The 20,497-nt window shown below is 42.5% G+C and overlaps 1 protein-coding gene across 1 annotated transcript in view; it reads left to right on the forward strand.

Moving 5' to 3' along the window:
- Positions 1 to 975: 975 nt before the first annotated feature.
- FREM3 (FRAS1 related extracellular matrix 3) overlaps positions 976 to 20,497 on the forward strand; it is an 86,747-nt gene continuing 67,225 nt past the window's right edge. Inside the window, exons 1-2 of the mRNA XM_047856704.1 lie at positions 976 to 6,157; positions 8,442 to 8,531. Coding sequence (XP_047712660.1) covers positions 976 to 6,157; positions 8,442 to 8,531 — 5,272 coding nt within the window. The remainder of the gene's footprint in view (positions 6,158 to 8,441; positions 8,532 to 20,497) is intronic.

Here is a 20,497-nt window from a genome sequence, read left to right on the forward strand (position 1 = left end):
TGACATTCTCGCCTCTGGCTACTATATATTTTTCTACAAAGAAAGTACTTAGGAAACAGCATGTCTAATAAACTCAGAGGGAGTCACTGTTGATCAGATTCGGAAACCACATTCTAAAAACAAACGAAGGCAGCCAACCTGCGCCCCCCGTTGTGGTATGTGAGACCCACTGACTAGAAACCAATTTTAAAAGCTATTCGAGTTCGCCTGCCTGGATGCGCATCTTGTTCCTCAAGAAGTGAGCAGAAGAAAAATGCCAGGGTTATTTTGGAAGCACCGAATTACAAGATCTGGAATAAGCAGCTTCATCAGACAGGCAGCTAGAAAATCCTGTTTGCAAAATAGCTCCCACTAGCTTCCTTTATGTCCGAAGTGAGACTCAATTTCGGCTAGAAAATGCACGCCTGTCAGCGGTAAGGAAGAGGTATGGTGGCGCTCCCCCCCATCAGAAACACGGTTGCCTGGGTGAACGGACCGCGGGAGCGCTGTGTCTTCCACGCGCAGAACTGACCCGGTACAGTCGCTGTCACTCTCCCAGTCCTAAAGGACAATCTCTTTGAGGCGTCCGGGGAGAACATCCCGACCAGCTGGTTTGAAGCAGGCAGCCGGGGCTGCGCGGTGGCCGACTACCCCTCCGGGCACGAAGGTCAGTAAGGTAGCCAGGTTAAAGGCACAAAGGAGAGGAGGGGCGAACTCCGGCACCCTCGCTTAGGTGTCGGGGCGTTGGGACAAATCCAGCGGTCCCGGGAACCAGCCGAGGAGAGACTTGGGACTCAAGCAGGGCAGAAGGTGGGCAGAGCCCCTTCTCCCCGCGGCTTTTACCTGCCACAGCCGAAGCACGGCCACCGGCTCTTGCTGAGTCCGCGCTTCGGCTCCCGACTGGACCGCAGCCACTCCCTCCCCAGCCTGCACCTGCAGCTGAGCCGGCCCTCTTCGGACTGGGCAGTCTCCGGGACATTCCAGCGCCGAGGTCCCATGGCTGGGACTTCTCGGCGCCCCGCTGGGACGCCCCGGCAGCTTGTCGCGGCGCTCGCCTACGTGCTCCTGAGCTGCCCCGTGCTACATGGACAGGTGCCCTCGCCTGGGACTGAAGACCACCCTGCGCTCTACTGGCCCACCTGGGGCGCACCGGGTCTCAGTAGCCCCGACGGCCCTAGCGTCCTGATCGCCAACCCCGGACTCCGGGTTCCTGTGGGCCGCTCGCTTTGGCTCGACCCGCTCCGGGACCTGGTGATTCGAGTGCAGCCGGGGGACTGGTGCGAGGTGACGGTGCTGGAAGCCTTGCCGCTGAGCCACGGCGCGCTCTCCCCCGGCCGCTTCCCCTGCGCCTTCGGACCCCGCCAGGTCCAGTACACCCACTTCGGCTCCCGAAGCCCCGGGCGCGCTCGGGTGCGGCTGCAGCTGCGCTACGACGCCCCGACTTACACGCTAGCACTGCCCTTCACGCTGGCTGTGGACGTGGTGTTTCCCCAGCCGGAGCTAGTGATGCGCAACAGGCCTTTGGCGGTGGAGAAGCTGCGGGGCTGGAGCCACGCCATCGACAAGAGAGTGCTGGACTTTGCGTCCCTGGTGTCCGCAGGCTCTGCCCCCAGCAGGTGCCGGCTCACCCTTCTTCCTCCCCAGGACGGCCCACTGCCCAAGTATGGGCGTTTGGTGGACGCCATGGGGGCCCCATTCCCCAGGGGCAAGGGCGTAGACTGTGAGGCTTTTGTCAGAGCTGGGGTGCGCTACCAGCATACCGCCACCACCCTGTCGCCCAGTCGGGACTATGTGCCCTTTATGGCGGAGCTGCTAGGGCCAGAAGACAGAGGCGTGGGGTCAGCCGAGGTGCTGCTCCGTGAGCATTTCCAGCTGCTGGTGAACATCCGCGACGGAGTAGAGAACACGGCACCTCGGCCCAGTTTTGTGGCCCTGATGATGATGGAGGTCAATCAGTTCTTGCTGACAGCCCTGACCCCTGACGCACTAGCTGCGGAAGACACGGAGTCTGACCCTGATGACCTGGTCTTCAACATTCTCAATGCCCCCACAACCACACGAGGGCACGAGGGGTACGTGGTCAGCACTGACGACCCCCTGGGCCTTCCAGTCTCCTTCTTCACCCAGCGGGAGCTTCGGGAACTGAAAATTGCCTATCAGCCCCCTACAAAGAAATTGGATTCAGAGCAGCTCTTCCAGTTGGAGCTGGAGGTGGTGGATGGAGATGGTGCCACCTCAGACCCCTTTGCCTTCATGGTGATAATGAAGCCCGCGAACACTCTGGCCCCAGTGGCTAGATATAACCGAGGACTGCTGCTATTTGAAGGTCAGTCCAAGCCCCTGTCCAGCACCCACAGCCTTCAGATCAGTGATAATGATAACCTGGAAGAAGTGACAGTAACTGCAGTTAGGGGCTTAAGACATGGGCAGCTGATGGTGCTTGGGGCACCCGCTGGGTGCAAGCATTTCACACCGGTGGACCTGGCAGCAGGGCGAGTGGTTTACCAGCATGATGGCAGCAACACCTACAGTGACAACATCATCTTCCGGATGGAGGATGGACACCACCAGGTGGAATTCCTCTTCCCCGTCACCATCATACCTGTCGATGATGAACCACCAAAGGTCAAGGCCAACACCGGGCTCTCTGTTACAGAAGGACACGTGGTCCAGATTTCCCCCTTTGTCCTGAGTGCTACTGATACTGACTCTGAGGACTCAACCATCCACTTTGTGCTGGAGGACCAGCCTCTGGAAGGGAAAAAGGAAGAGGGAGGGCGGGATCTAGCCCCTGGTTCCTCCTACTCCAGTCAGTACCAGGGGGAGATGCTGCTGCGGCAGACTGAGCCACCTCTGTCCCCTGAAGATGAGGACTGGTCTTATGTGGAAAGAGAAGGACTTTATGAGAAGGTGGTGACTGAATGGCTTCAGCAAGACATAATGGGAGGGAAACTCTTCTACCGCTATCTTGGACCCCATAGCCCTCAACCTGTAGTGGCCCGGCTGACTTTCCGTGTACAGGATGACCATGAGCCACCCAATCTATCCAACCAACACTTCTTCACTGTCAGGGTCCAACCAGTGGATCTGAAGAGTCCGGAACTATTTCCAGGAACTACTCTAGAAATGACTGTGCAACAATACCAACTCACTCACTTCCAGAAGAAATTCCTCCAATATACTGATGAGGACTCAGATGACCAGAACCTGTGGTACACCCTGCTGACACCCCCAACTGACACAGATGACAACCACCAAGTCCTGGCTGGAGAAATTGTCCTCACTGATTCCCCAGACATGCCCATCATGCGCTTCACCCAGGCCCAGGTAAATCTGCACCAAGTTGCCTATCAGCCCCCACAGAAGATGCTGGGTGTCGCACGACGGGTTGTGCAGTTCACCTACCGAGTGGAGGATGCTGCAGGCAATAGTGTGCCTGGCACATTCACGTTATTCCTAAAGCCTTTGGACAATCAGCCTCCCAAAGTCACCAACAGAGGCTTTACTGTCTTAGAGGGAGAAAGTTTTATCCTCAGCAGGAATGAACTGGGTGTCATAGATCCTGACACAGATGTTGACCAAATTGTCTTCATATTAGTCTGGGGTCCCCAACATGGACACTTGTACTACTTAAACAAACATATGACCCCAGGAGAGCTTTTCATGCAAGCTGATGTAATTAATGGGAGTGTCTCTTACCAGCACAGCAGAGACCAGACTACCAATGACACCTTCCATCTGGAGGTAAGTGACGGGGTTCACCACATACCCATCACCATCCAGATTTCTGTGCATCCCACTACAGCTGACAAAACTCCCAGGATCTCTATTACAGGTGGTCCGTTATTAGATGTTTCCATTGATGTACTAGAGAACAGAGCCGCTGAGATCACCATGGGCATCATACATGGCAAAAAGAAGGGCACAGATGACTTGATGTTGTCTTTCATTTTGGAAGATAGCCCAAAATTGGGTACTATTCTCGTGCATGGTTTACCTGCAGAACGATTCACCCAAGAGGACCTCATCAGTGGGGCAGTAGTCTATGTCCACACTGGGGGTGAAGTTGGTTTCCAGAAACAACATGATGTCTTCAGCCTCACCCTCTCCGAGGGTTCTTATCAGTGGTTGGTGGGGAACAGCATAGTGGAAAGAGTGCAGGTGCAAGTGGTTGTGCTGCCTGTGGACAATGTGGCACCCAAAGTCTCAGTGGCAGAGTCTTATATTGTTGATGAAGGTGGGAAGAGTCCCTTGACCTTACAACATCTCAGTATTGAAGATGTGGACACACCCCAAGATGAAATCCTATGCACAGTGACCAGTCAGCCAGCCTCTGGCTACCTGGAAAACATTGCACCAGCTCCTGGCTCAAAAGAATCACGGGCTGGTAGCCCCATCAGTGCTTTCTCCATCAGTGATGTCCAAGTGAGGCATATCAATTATGTACAGAGTATTCACAAGGGGGTAGAGCCACAAAAAGATCAATTCACCTTTTATTGTTCTGATGGCATCAACTTCTCCCCAAATGTTGTCTTCCCCATAATCATTTTACCCACCAATGACGAGCAGCCTGAACTTTTTGCTGGTGAGTTTGTGGTATTAGAGGGGATGAGTCTGGTCATAGACACCCCACTGCTCAATGGAGCAGATGCTGACTTGCCACAGAATGAGCTTCACTTTCAGCTCACAGCCCTCCCTCAGCATGGACGAATCGTACAGCAGCTGGCCACAGGCAGCCAGCCCATCCACAGTTTTACCCTACAGGAGATCCAGGAGGCCTCCACCATTGTGTATGAGCATGATGACTCCGAGACCACAGAGGACAGTTTTGAGGTCTGGCTGAGTGACGGCAAGCACATTACCCACAGGAAGGTACCCATTGTGGTGATCCTAGTGGATGATGAAACCCCTCAGCTGACCATTAATGATGGGCTGGAAGTAGAGACCAGACACACTAAGGTCATTACAAATTGGGTCCTCAAAGCCACAGATCTTGACTCCGATGAGAAGAGCCTCAGTTTTGTCCTCCGTTCAGGGCCTCAACAAGGGCTTCTACAGCGACTGAGAAAACCCAGAGGGGAGGTGAGGAACAACCTCACCCTTGGGATGAACTTTACCCAGGATGAGATTAACAGAGGCCTCATCTGTTACACTCACACAGGCCAAGAAGGAGTTCTTGACATTGTCAAATTTGATGTGACTGATGGGATTAACCCTTTGATAGACTGCTCCTTCTACATCACTGTTGGCAGTTTAGACAGAGTCTCACCTGAGGTGGTTAGCAAAGGGATTACCCTGACAGAAGGTGGCAGAGTGACCCTTACCACCAATCTGCTTAGCACCAGCGACATCAACAGCCCTAATGAACAGCTTCACTTCAGAGTCACACGGGCTCCTAGCCTCGGGCACTTGGAGAGCTCTGACCACTCTGGGAAGCCCATTGCCTCTTTCACTCAGCTACAGTTGGCTAGCAACAAAATATGCTATGTCCACACTTCAAATGACGAGATAAAGATGGACAGCTTTGAGTTTCAAGTGACTGATGGACACAACCCTGTGTTCCGAACCTTCAGGATCTACATCATAGATGTGGATGATAAGAAACCTATCTTGACCATCCACAAACTAATGCTGCAAGAAGGGGAAAGCAAACAGATCACTCCCTTTGAGTTAACAGCGGAAGATAAGGATACTCCAGATGATCTTCTCCTCTTTACTATCACCCAGCTCCCCATCCATGGCAGGATTTTGTATAATGGCCACCATCCTGTGACCACCTTCACCAAGCGAGACCTGAATGACAACCTGATTAGCTACTGGCATGATGGCAGTGAGGCGACTGAAGACTGTTTCTCTTTGACTGTGACAGATGGCACTCATGCTGACTTCTATGTCTTCCCAGACACTGTCCTAGAGACACACAAACCTCAGGTAATGAGGATCCACATAAGTTCCCTAGATAACAGACTCCCCCAGATTGCCATTAACAGAGGTGCATCGGCCTTGAAGCACCTTCACACTGGACACATGAGCTTCTTGATTACCAGCAGGTCTCTGAGGACAGAGGATCAGAACAGTGTCCATGGGCTCCTGAAGTATAAAGTGACCGGAGGACCAGAGCATGGCTTCATTATCAACACTGGCCTTGGGAACAAGAGTACGCGAGTGTTTACACAAGGTTAGTAAACAATGTCCCCGATGCCTCTGTCCCTCTCCTTGAGCAGATTAGATCTCCCAGTTCTGTTTAAAATTGTCCCAAGCTCTGCATTTGCAGAAAAATTCTGATTCTGATGAAATACAATGGAATGCGAGATTATTCAGATAACAAAAAAAGGCAAGTAGTCTTTCTTCAGCTATTTCCTCAGGATGCCCATTTAACAGGAACCCTTGGACAGCTGGTAAGGCTTTTAGTTATGCCTTAAAATTACAGAATGCAGGTGGACAGCTTCTGAAAAATACCATCATAAGATATGATTACATTAATTTTGAAAATATCCATTGAATTTCAAATTTTAAGTAAAGAACCATACCTAGGAATTGTTTTCATAGTTCACTAGTAAGTTTACTTTTCTGAAGATGATATTTTATATTTAGATTTTAGAGACAAATATTACACTGCACATTTTATTGTGTTCAAATAATTTTCAAGTAATTTCTGCATCTAAAAAATAAAAGCATAGAACTAAATTTTCCTAAATGCAGAAGGATATGTTTGAAGGATTTTTTCTTTCTAAATATATTTGTTGTTAGTACTAATGGTGAACTTGAGGCAGGTTCCTCTGTTTTCCCAGGCAATGTGACACCTGGTCTCTTTGGTAGCCCTTTACATTGTCTTAACACTTTATCGTGCAGCTCTGTGTGCATGAGATGTGAAGAGATTAAAGGAATTTTCTACATACAATACATTTAAACCTAAATGCGGTCTTAGAGTAAAACTTATGAAGGCTGTTTAAAAAATAATTTAATTATCAGAGTACCTGGGTGGCTCAGCCAAGCATCTGATTCTTGATATGGGCTCAGGTTGTGATCTCACAGTCGTGGGATTGAGCCCTGTGTTGGGCTCGTGCTGAGGGTGAAGCCTGCTTGGGATTTTCCCTCTCTGTCCCTTAACTGCTCATTTTCTCCCTCTCTCTCTCTCTCTCTTTCTCTCCCTCTCCCTCTGTCCTTTCCTTCCTCTCAAATAAATAAAACTTTAAAATGAAAATAAAAAATAGTTTAGTTACATTTTCAGAATTGTCTCTAAAGCCAATGAAATCATATGTGGTTTTACAAGAGAGAGAAGAGAGAGAGAGAGAATCCCAAGCAGGCTCCACACTACCAGCACGGAGCCTGATTAGGGGGCTTGAACTCAGAAACTGTGAGATCATGACCTGAGCCAAAACCAAGAGTCAGTTGCTTAACCGAGTGAGCCGCCCAGGCACCCCATAAGAATTATCTTTATAAATAAATACCCCCAAAATGCCAATTGCCTTTAAAATACTAATAATTACCAATACAAAAACACGATAATAGACCCAAGGGACAAATTCTTAAAAATCCGGGGCGCCTGGGTGGTTAAGCGTCCGACTTCAGCCAGGTCACGATCTCGCGGTCCATGAGTTTGAGCCCCGTGTCGGGCTCTGGGCTGATGGCTCAGAGCCTGGAGCCTGTTTCCAATTCTGTGTCTCCCTCTCTCTCTGTCCCTCCCCCGTTCATGCTCTGTCTCTCTCTGTCCCCAAAAAAATAAACGTTGAAAAAAAAATTCTTAAAAATCCAAGAGAATAGGTAATAATAAAAAGTCATGATTTGATTCTCATTTTCTTTTTCCTTAGAATGCAGCCATTGTTCTTGTTTAAATTCATTTTGACAAATAGTTAATCAATAACTGCCATCAGGCCAAGCTCCATGCTTTTGCAGAAGACCTAAAACCACATGGACTCACCTCTCCATGAGGGCCCAGATGTTGTGAAACATGCACATCTAGAATGTCCTTTTTGGGGGGTATTATCCTAAAGTTCATACACATAGCCCAGTAACAAAATTTTAAACTAAGTTCTATTTTTGATGGTATAACATTAAGAACAATTTAGATTCATGTTCACCTAATCTTTTTTAAAAAGTTAGATTTGTGTTCGTTTCATCATTTTAAAATTTCTTTATTGTAGTATTTTCATGCCTTAAAATATTGACTTTTTTTTTTTAAGTTTACTTATTCATTTTTGAGAGAGAGAGACAGACAGAGAGAAAGCAAGCAGGGGAGGAACAGAGTGAGAAAGAGAGAATCCCAGGCAGACGGTGCTCTGCCAGTGCAGAGCCCGTCACAGGGCTGGATCTCATAAACCATGAAGTCATGACCTGAGCCCGAAATCAAGAGTCGTTCACTTAACCAACTGAGCCACTCAGGCGCCCCAAAATGTTGACGTTCTTAACATCCTCATTTTCTGTTGTGCCATTATGATGAGTGAAACTTGCTTTTTCATCAGCTGACATTGATGAGAGCAGGATCTGCTATGTGTTGAATGAAGGCAGCAAAGCAACAAAGGACCTCTTCTACTTCTCTGTTGAAGACAATGGTAAGTCAGTATTGAAACCTTAAAAGGGAGTCTTGGTTATTTAAAAGCAATATGAAATTGAAAAAAAACTAAATCATTTGCATAGTAATCACAATCAGTATATGTCATAATACAAACAAATGAATTCTTTTTGCTTTATTTGTGATCCCATGTCAAATGGTCCTTGACAAATGTTTTTTGGAAGGCAAAGCAATGAGGAATTTCAATAATGAGATATGAAGTATTTTACCTGACCTAGATTACATGTGACATCCCTTTAGCAGGTAAATCTTTTCTTCAGGAGGTTCTGAGAATTTGACTGGTGGCTTCTATCATTCTGGAACACATTAGAAAATCCACCCTTAGATTTTGTTAGGATTTTCAGCTCCAGAACTGAATCTTAGTGGCTCCTTCTCAGAATTGTAATCTTCCTGGATGCAGTGAAAAATATATTGACTGGCATAGAGGAAAACTTGCTTAAAAAATCACCTGTGTGCTGCACCTATATTGGTTTACTCTGTCTTCAAAGTAGCGCAATGGGAAGCAACTAGCTAACAACAGGCACTCTCTTTACACAGCTAGGAATATGCTGACTATGTTGTCAGTGAAAAATTATTTTGCAGTATAACACGATAATTGCAAAAATTATGTCCGTGTGCTGCTTGCCACTCAATAACTTCTCTCAGTATAAATCATTACTCATTCCCAGTAAGTAACATGCATTTTCTTCCTCAGTCTTGTGTAACCATTCAAGACTGTTTGGAAAGCAGACCTACATGAAGGCCATATGGTATACTGAGCTTGAATCCCAACTGACCCCATGTGACCTTGAAGAAGTTACCTTGTCCTCTCTGTGGTTCATTTCACTCATCTGTAAAATGGCAGTCTTCATACAACTTCCAGAGGGCTGCCAAGAGGATTAAGTGAGATAATATATGTAAGCCTTTGGCACAGAGTAGATGCTCATTAATAATGAATTACCTTCTCCACTTCTTTTTTTTTCAACGTTTATTTATTTTTTTTGGGAGAGAGACAGAGCATGAACAGGGGAGGGGCAGATAGAGAGGGAGACACAGAATCGGAAACAGGCTCCAGGCTCTGAGCCATCAGCCCAGAGCCTGACGCGGGGCTCGAACTCACGGACCGCGAGATCGTGACCTGGCTGAAGTCGGATGCTTAACCGACTGCGCCACCCAGGTGCCCCACCTTCTCCACTTCTAATGAGACTAACTATAGTGGAAACCACTAGCCCCTCCTCTCAATCTTCTCACTTAAAGTTTAAATGTTTATTTAATTTGGAGGGAGAGAGAGACAGAGTGTGTGTGTGAACAAATGGGGGGAGGCCAGAGAGGAGAAGGAAAGAGGATCCAAAGCAGGCTCTGCCCTGACAGCAGGAAGCCCGATATGGGGCTGGAACTCACAAACTGTGAGATCATAACCTGAGCAGAAGACAGATGCTCAATCAACTGAGCCACCGAGGAACCCTTCACATGAAGTTTAAAAACAGAGCTTTCCTTCATTCCCCAGGTTCCCAAGGATAAAAGTCCCTAAAAAGATGAAGATGAATTTAAGTCTTCTAAACTGATTCACTAATGTAAAGCGCCTTTGAGACCCAAATGATTTATAGTGACTATTCTTCTGATTTTGAGTGGGATGATATTCTAAAAAGATATATATCTGACTTGGACACTATGCTTTCTGGGCAACATCAGAAAGAGAGTCAGTCTGTGTTGATAAATGTGAATTTTATATTGCGACCATTTTGAATATGTACTTTCTATGGGCCAGACAATGCTTATACACATTATGACTTTGGGTTTTTACTATAAAATAAGAGGTAAATGTTACAATGCCCATTTGAAAATGAAGGCACCAAGGTTGACTAACTGGACTCATGCCATACAGGTAATAAGAAGGTGAACTAGAATCAAACTCAGGTGTTACAGGTTTCAAAGCCAAGGTTCTTAACCACTATTGCTATACCACCTCTGTTCAGGAAGATAAAATCATGAACAGAAGTCAGAGAATAAGGCAAAGATAGCACTTCTTCACCTAACAAAGGAGCCCCTAGCAAATTAAAGTGATAAGAATAATCAAGACTCTAAAACATTTGCAGATACATTTACTCATAGTTGGATCTTAAAACACATATGTATGTCCATATGCTGATTAAATATTTATGCATTTATTTGGGACACCTGGGTGGTTCAGTCGAATAAGTGTCCAACTCCTGATTTCAGTGCAGGTCATGATCTCACGGTTCATGAGATTGAGCCCCGCATAGGGCTCTGTGTGCTGAGAACGACACAGAGCCTGCTTGTGATTCTTTCTCTCTTCTCTCTTTCTGCCCCTCCTCCTCCCCTACTCCTTACCTCTTTTGCACATGCTTTCTCTCTTTCTCCCTCTCAAAATGAATAAGTGACCTTTTAAAAAATATTTATGCATTTATTTGTTCCCTGGATTTTTTTTATTGTGTTCTGAGTCCCATACACAGAGCTGAGATCCATGTTGCCATTTTTAGAGTTCTTGTAATCATTTACAATCGCTAAAGGACCCACTTAAACATTTTTGTACCAGGCATTTTTAAATTGTATAAATTTATTTCTCTACAATAGCCAGCTTCATCTTTTCTTTAAAAATATCCCAATTTTTAAAATATTCCCCAAATAGAATGGGACAGCATATAGCTTGACAGTGCATAGCCCTTCCAGTTATTTAAGCTTTTGGAATTGGGCACACTTCTAAGGGATACATTTTCTTACCAATGGGCTGAAATAGAATTTGTTGTTGGTGGTGGTGGTGGTGGTGGTGGTACCGACTTTGGAGGCATTAAAAGAAGACTGTGCCCTACCTCTAGGACTGTGCATTAGGCACATCCTCAGGTGAGCTCAGGGTCTTAAAGGTGAAAGCATTGTCAGTATGACTCTAGAGCTGCAATTTATTAAAACCCCAAAGCTTGACAGCAGGAAGGCTTCCAGTTCATAGGCTCTGAAACCAGGCTCCCTGCACTCAAACCCCAGTCCCACCGTTTAGTGGTTGTGTATCTTTGAGGAACTGTGCTTTCACTTGCTCATCTGTGAATTGGAGACAATCATAGTGTGTATCTCATAGGATTATTATGAGGATTTTATTGGTTTCCTATTGCTGCTATAGTGAATTACCACAAATTTAGTGGCTTAGAACAACACAGACTTGCAAGTCTGTCTGTCAGAAGTCCAAAATGGTTCTTACTGTGCTAAAATCAAGGTTTAGACAAGATTGCTTTTCTTTATGAACACCCTAGGGGAGAACCCATGTCCTTGCCTTTCCAGCTTTAGAAAATGTCCCATTCCATATTAAAAGCCATAAGTGTCCAAGTCTTTCTCATGTTGCTTTACTAAGGCACCAACTCTCCTCCCTCCCTCTTTCACTACAAGAACCCTTGTGACTACATTGGGCTTACCTGGATAATCCAGGTTACTCTCCCCATCGCAGAATCTTTAATCACATCTGCAGAGTCCCTCTTGCCCTGTAATAAAACATACGTATGGGTTCTGGGAATTAAGAAGCGGACGTCTTTACAGGGTCATCATTCTAAGTACTACAAGTACTAAAGAAACAACCCACACAAGGCATTGAAGAGTGCCTGGCACAAAGCAAGCACACAGTAGATGTTATTACCTTTAGAACTTTTAGCTGAGATACCAAATTTTTTTTCCCTTCTTTTAGATAAAAAGAAGTTTAACAATTTATTCCTGAAACTCTATAGTTAAATCAGTTGATTATTTAAAAAGGTCAACTTTAAACTATTATGGTGAGTTATCTTATTGGGGTATTGCCTGGAACTCTTGGTTTCTCATCCTTTTCTCTGCCCACTCATAAACTGATTCCATATTTGTTAGAAGTCCGCTAAGGAGACAAAGGAAGAAGAGGAAGTAACTCAAATCCACTGTACAGGTTTTGCCCGTGCTTGCTCAGCCTCTGCACAAAGGAATAGCTTGCCTATCCGCATCCTGTTTCCTGTATCAATTGTGCCTTTTTCTTTTTGTTTTGCTGTAGTTAAATGAAGTCGCACATGCCACAAACGTAATAGGATACGTTTCTTCTTTCCTCTCAAATAGTTATGAGCATACCTAAACTTGTATGCAGAGCTGAACTGGGAATTCACATGGAAATTTTTGTCGATGTACCTGGTTTGTATGTTGCATCAGTTGCTGCCTCATCAATTTTCAGTAACCAAGACTAAGGCCATTGCTGTTTAAGATCTCAGTCTTTTTTATAACATTGGTGGTAAACTTCATTATGTTCAAGGTTCTCATGAAAGTCACTGGTGAAATAGAGAATACATTTTAGATTTATAAAGCTCTGAACTGTACCAGTTAAGCATACTGTCAAGTGCATTTGTATTCCTTCTTAAGTCATTATACTTATAGATTTGTCTTGAAATTTTGCATATCTCTACTATATGTAACACTGAACAGATCTGTTCCACTTACCATATAATAATATTAACTTAATATATATAGCACTTAACATTTCTCCAAAGTGTTTTACAGATGTTATTTCAATTGATCCTTACTATAACCTGTGAGATATAAGTTATCATCTCAAATTTTACAATGAAGAATGGATTTGAAGAATTAAAATGATGCAACCAAAGGAACCATCAGAAACATCAAGTCCATTCTTTCTAATAAGCCACACTGAATGATTATATGGGTGTGAGACAATTTTTAGTTTGGCGATGTACTGTAGATATGTCCTTAAGACCAGAAACAAATTGCTTTATTTTCTCTTAAATTATTCAGCATCTAAAACCAGTTTGACTAACAGTATGCATTTTGATATTTGCATTTGACCTGATACTTGCCTCATGGTCCGTATGAATACCAGTTTTCTGTTTAGGTGAACTGTCTTCTTCAAGTTATGAAAATAAAGTAGTGAACAATGATTTTTTTAGGACCAGTGATAGAACTAACCATAAGTCCAGTGAGTCTGCCCGTTTTTTTAAGGTAATATCATGCTTGTTTATTTAGAACTTTAAACTCCCTAGAACACATCTGTGAATTCAAGAGCAAGACAGAAAATGTCTCTGAGTAGTCCAATCAAAATCCATGGCCCAGTATTTTCACACTTGACTCGAAGAAGCCCTTTCCTGGAGTCTAATTACTCTTATTTCCCAAACAATTCTAATTTCATTTTAAATAAAAACAGTAATAAGAAGAGAGTGGGGGGTAAAAAGCAAAGAGTTACAGAATGCAGAAGGGATAGATAAAAATGAGCAGCTACAGAATTCAAATTCAGGAGAAACCAAGAGACAATATAGAGAAGAGACAACATGTTCCACGTATTTCTATGAGTATAATATGGCAGAAGCATAACTGCAGTAAAACTATAAAATATTTTGCCAGCCTTCAGGATGATGTCATAATAAACCTGTATTTAATATGGAAAGAGGTTCATAATGTACTCTTAAATAAAGAAAATCAAGTAGAAAACAGTGTGTAAAGTTGTAAAGGATGATTACATTTTCACGTATACATCCATATGTATATGCATAACAAAAAGTCTAAAGTATATGTAGCAAGATGTTAAAAATGGTTTGTAATGGCTGTGATGGATTTTAAGTTGTTTTTATTTCTTTTGACTTTTCTTTACATTTTCTTGTGTAAATGCCATACAGTGGCCACTATTATCAGGGAAAAAAAAAAAAAGCAATTTCCATTTAAGAAAAAAGAACACTTGAATACATCACAACCAACTTCGTTCAATAATATTGATTTAAATGGCTAACCGTGTTACTCTGGCTTATAAATAATTCAAAAATGTCTCCCTTAATAATGTAATGGATTCAAAAATCCAAACAAAGGAGAATCAGGGTGGATTCTTTTCAGGCGGGAAAGAATCAACAGTTTACACTTGTCACTGACTCTTTCCTTCATGAATCCTACCTGCTTATATCTTTTATTCCTTCCTACCGTGACCAGAAATGAACTGTTAGCTCTTGGACAAGCCATAATAAGCAAGGCCGGTCCAAAGGCTATAGAGCAGACGGCTAGAGGGACAGGAAAGGCTCACCACCAATGTCCCATGTTTAGTACCAATCTGTGGAAGAATTAGTTCAGAGCCACAAAGTGTAGGAAGTAGCTAGAGGGTTGGACGTGGTGATACTGTGCTAAGCAAAACTTTGTCATCCCCTTTCCTTTGTGAAATATGCTAGGTAACCTTCCCTTTGTGTCGCTTGTGATTTGATTTGATTTTTTCACTTTTATACCGAAGCCATTGATTCTTTATAGAAAGAGAGAAGAGGTACTTCTGTTTAGGTCACCTTACATGCTGTCTAGACAGTCAACTCAGCCATATTTCCTCTCAGTTTGGAGGCCACACCTGCAGTTTAACAGTCCTGCAGCGATATTTTGCTACAAATTAATCCTTTTAGAAATGGCAACATCTTTCCACAACCCTCAGTATGGAGTCATTTTTAGGAAGAGCATTCAGTGAATGGGAGAATGGTAAGGAACAATATTGAAAACTAGCTTAATGGCACCCTATTCAAGCCTTGTTTTTAGCATTGCTAATTATACTTCCTGCTAAAAGCTTTAAGTCTTCAATTCTGCATAAAAATACCTGACTGTATGGGTATTTTTAACATAGTCTAAATGTTTAAATGGCCAATAATTCCTCCACCAGATAACTTGCTGTAAACATTTTTTTTAAAAATAAATGCATGTACATGGTTAAAGAATAATAAACTGTACCTTGATACCTGATCCCTTTTCCCAAAGGAGGAATTGTTCTTTCTGTTTTCTTACAAAAAGAAAATTAATCACATAGCAGAAAATATATGTATATCCTTTTTAATTTACACAAAGGAGATTATTTATTTTTTATGCTTGGCTCTGAGCCTTGCCTTCCTGTGTTTAATGTATGTCTATATTATATCCAGACATATATTGAACTAGTAAAAACAGATCAACCTTATCTGCTTTATTCGTTTTAGACAGCTATGTAATATTTTACTTTTGACTGTATTGTAGCCTAATTAACTGGTTATGTAACCCAAAGTATTTTTTGCTCTCTCATTTTCAGTGCTACTATGAACTTACTCTTGACCTACATTTGTGAATGCACACGTTTTCTTAGCAATGAAAGATGCTGATTTAACCTGGATATTTGCATGTCTAAAACATGTCTAAAACATTCTAGCTTTTCCCTAAATTCATAGTTGCTTCAGACATGCAAAACTTTTCCTCACAACAGTACCAAGACAGACATGTAGTTCAGACAAAAAATGTGAAAGCAGTTTATTCCAAAATTAACTATTAATCCTTAGAAGTTAAAAAGTGTCAGCAGGGGCGCCTGGGTGACTCAGTCAGTTGAGCGTCCCACTTCAGGTCAGGTCATGATCTCTCGGTCTGTGAGTTTGAGCCCTGCATCGGGCTCTGTGCTGACAGTTCAGAGCCTGGAGCCTGCTTCGGATTCTGTGTGTGTGTCTCTCTCTCTCTCTCTGCCCCTTCCCCTCTCATGCTCTGTTTCTCTCTCTCTGTCAAAAATAAATAAACATTAAAAAAATAATTTTTTTTAATTGTCAGCAAAGAAAAAAAAAAGGAAAGCCTTTGCTTCTGGGAAGTGCTCCCAGAAATCCCTGAAGTTTTATACCCAGTCAGTTATGGCTTCCTTGGCTCTGCTAGGACTGACTTTGGAGGAGTATCTAGTTTTGGTATTTTTAAGGTCTGTCATGGCTGAACTTGCAAAGATTGAGTCTCCAATTTAGAATGAAGTCTGAAGTCTGCAGGTGCAGTGAACTGCCCAGGATGGACCACTCTTCTGAGTAGAGGTCAAAACAAGTTTTGCTAATCTCTAGCTCACTGGTCAGTGGGGACACAAGGACCACTGTGCAGTGACAACGAGAGGGACAGGGCAACCTCATCCATTTACATGTCACACGCAGAGTGGAGTCTAAGTCACAGCATTTTATAAAATATTGTGTGTCAGTGCCAGGTGCTGGGCTACTACACCTATTAACAGTGTGGGAATACTTTTAAACCTCATAATTCTAGATAATTCCCACATCCTATTTTGTGTGACACCAGCTAGCCCATGCTTGATAAACATAGCAGCTTTTAAAAATATACTTAATAATAACAAATAGAATTCTTTACTTGGTTTCCACATAGAAAATTAAGTGGGAATTTGAGATAAAAGTTCTTCAGATGTTGAGGTGAAAGTGAGATGATTTCCAGATGATTTTCTCAGTTCTCCATTTTATTCTGCTAGTGCTAATGTTTTCAGCCATATTGTTTTAAACTAAAAATAATATGTGTACAAACAAAATATATTCAAATAGTCCAAAAGAGTTAGCACACACACATACCTCTTGCTGTAATTATGTCTTCCATTAATTTTGAAGTCCTAGAGGTCTGGGAGATAGCAGATAACTTAAATTTTATTTACTTATTGTCTGCTTTTTAATCTTTATGTGAAAAGGGAGTTGTTTAGGATTGTATTTTGGGCTGTGTGTACCAGGTAAAGAAGAAGAGGAGATAATCTGGCTGATTAAATTGATGTGTTCAATCGAATCATATAATCCTGATCATAATCTGTGTTAGAATTGAAATGACTTCCTGACAATACCTAGCATATAATAGGTGCTCCAATCATATTGGTTGAGCAAAAGTGTAAACACAAACTCATGAAAAAGCTACCAAATCTCAAATTCATTTTAATGATTTGTAGAGACTGTATGCTTAGTCATAGTTGTGATTTAAAAAATAATATCGATCATAATTATGGATAATTTGGAAAGAGATTTTTGAAATTAAAAAATAAATGTATTTTAGAGTTTATGATCGACAGCAAATAATCTCAAAGAAAAATTGCTTTGGTCACTTTATCTTTGAGCATGAAAGCATTTTGTTCATCGTTTTCTCCCCATAAAATAAAACACAGGCTTATTTTTTTACCGTAATCTACTTTTTTAAACCATGCAATTCCATGTATAAAAGTTGAAAGCCAGGCTGAGCATGCAGTAACCTAGGACAACTCTGGTATGAGAAAATAATCACTCTTCACAAGGATGATTAATGAAAGGAGAAAACATTTTTGAGAGCTAAGAAATCTTATGAATGATGCTCTTTTAGCATTCTCTACTAGTAAGTCAATACCTACTATATTCAGGGAGTGTCTCCCTTAGATCACATAATTGTGCATCGCTTGCTTTTCATTTTCCAGTTGCTAAATATCCTCATTACCACATACATCAATTTAAGAAACATTTTATTGCTTGAAAAGAGAGTTTATTGCTTAAAAAAAGGCAAAGCTGTTTTTGTCTTGTGTTATGTAAACAGGCTCTTAAATAATCACTTCAGGGCTGAATTTAAAATAAAACTTGACAGGGGTGCCTGGGTGGCTCAGTTGGTTAAGTGTCCAGCTCTTGATTTCAACTCAGGTCTTGATCTCCAGGGTCATGAGTTCAAGCCCTACATTAGGCTCTGTGCTGACAGCAAGGAGCCTCCTTGGGCTTCTCTCTCCCTCTCTCTCCACCCCTGCCCCACTCATGTGCATGAGCTCGCTCTCTCTCTCTCGCTCGCTCTCTCTCTGTCTCTCTCAAAATGAATAAATAAACATTAAAAAGTAAAATAAAATAAAACTTGGCAACTTTAGCATTAAATTCCATGGACATAACACATGTGCCTACTAAACAGATAATTATAAATAAACAAATACACATACGTGTATATATACATATGTATATTAGTTTATGAGGTATATATGGACACATAGAGCTCTCTAAACTGAGAAAAACATTTTGACTTACTTGGAATGGCTAGTTAACATGTATCCATCTTCTTGATAATGAAGTAAAGTAGTTTGGTTTCAAATTCAGGTTCAACATTTATTGAACGTCTATCTTGTCCCGGGTATTGTGCTCGACATTTAAATTCCTTACCTCTCATTTAATCTCCACAGTATCATCATGAGATAGGTATTATCCCCCCATTTTATAGGAAAACTAACTCTTGATGACATTGGGTAAAATGACTATTAGTATTAATGTTATTAGCACTTGAACATGTGGAAGGATAAGACAATCACAAAATCCTAGTTCTTATAAAATTAAGTCAGTATTAATATTATCCTTAAATGTATCAATCTGCTCTTTGTTCAGAAATTACATGTTGCTCTGGAATGCAGAAGACATTTAATTTAAAACAGAAATTGTAGGCAAATACTCAGAAGCTGATGTTTATATACTGCACATGCATAAAGGCAAGTCCTTCAGAGAGAGGAAGACAAGAAGCACAAATGAGCGAATGATGCCATTGCCACTTTTACAAATCAGAAGTCACTGTTTCAACTTAGGGCAAATGACTCATCTGCAGTTTTGAATGACTGGAGTCATGGAAGACAATATTTTTAATAGAAAAATTATCTACAGATTGCATTCTGACTGAGCTTCAAATAAGTTGGGCTGCTGGGCATTTTGTTCATCGTTCGCTATCAGGCCACAGACACACTGGCTTGGCTCCATGTACGATAATGATTCAGACTTTTCTAAAGTAATTTGCAAAAAGTGGGAATGAATATGCATATATCCATCTGTGCCCCTTCAGCCTAAATATATGAGAAGCTGTCAGAGAAACAAAACCTATGTAAGAGGCGCAGAATGAATATCAAACCCTGACCTCACTAGCAGGAGACCATGTAGGTAAGTATGCTAAACATCCCTCGTGTTAACCTGGTCAGGTTTCCAGAGGCTGTGTCCTAGCGGTAGCACAAAGCCAGGAAGCCAGTAGCAATGTGATGTCAGCCTCTTGAAATCTCAAGCTAACGTTAGGGTATGGGGTTAACTGATAAAATGATCAAGGATCACAGTGTTTTGTTCATTAGGTGTGTTATTAGAAATAGAGCCTGGGGGCACCTGGGTGGCTCAGTCGATTGGGCTTCCGACTTCGGCTCAGGTCATGATCTTGCGGTTTGTGGGTTCGAGCCTTGCATTGGGCTCTGTGCCGACGGCTCAGAGCCTGGAGCCTGCTTCAGATTCTGTGTCTCCCTCTCTCTCTGCCCCTCCCCTGCTTATGCTCTCTCTCTCTCTCTCAAAGGTAAATAAATAAACATTAAAAAAAAAAGAAAAGAAATAGAGTGTGGAAGTAGAATGTTTGGCTTTTGCTACTCTTTTGTGACAAGAGTTTAAGAAAGTGAACGTGGGAATGTACCCTTCTGCAGATATAAGCAGAGGGAGCCTTGGAGCTTCCAAATCATCGTTAAGTGACGCCTTCAGTATTCCGCTTTTTGGCTTTTACTTTCTTCTTCTTTCTACCTCTCCTTTCACCTTCTGTCCTCACTTTCCTTCTCATTAGCTTTTAATTGCTTCTGCACAACTTAGAGAATTAGTTCTGGAGGCTCATCATATTCCTCTTCTTCTCTGGTTCTTGGTTTTTTCCCAGCCCTGCAATATACTTCACCTATGACTTTATTCACATTTCTTAATCCTACTTATGCATTCTTTTCCATTCTCTAAGATAGTGTTCAGAAAACAGAACATACTTTGGTGTATGTATTAAAAAGTGTTTGACAAAGTGTTTGACAAAAATAAAATACCATTATTAAAGCAATCCCTCCATCTTATAATAAGCAACTTTCTTAATACCTGACCTTAGTTACATCGAACAAATGTGCTGAGGAAGGTATGCAAGTTGTTGTTTTGGAAGTAAAAATTCTCTGAAACAGAATGAGGTGTGATGATGTTCATGCAAAAAGAGCGAAGAACATTAGAAACATCCACTAGAAAATAAAATCCTGCTGAAGGGAGAGAAATGGAATCCCTTTGAGCTCAGCCATGTAAAAGGTTTCTTTCACATGAAGAGCTTCAAGAAGCTAGACGTCCCGTCTTTAATCATCAAGGCGGGCACTAAGCCATGCTCAGGACAGGCCCTTTGGTAAAGTTGGCTGTGTTACAGCTGGAAGCATCTTCGCTCTGGAGAGCCAACTGAGTTTCTCAGCTGAAA

Source organism: Prionailurus viverrinus, chromosome B1 (assembly GCF_022837055.1).
Source record: "Prionailurus viverrinus isolate Anna chromosome B1, UM_Priviv_1.0, whole genome shotgun sequence".
NCBI classification, from domain to species: domain Eukaryota; kingdom Metazoa; phylum Chordata; class Mammalia; order Carnivora; family Felidae; genus Prionailurus; species Prionailurus viverrinus.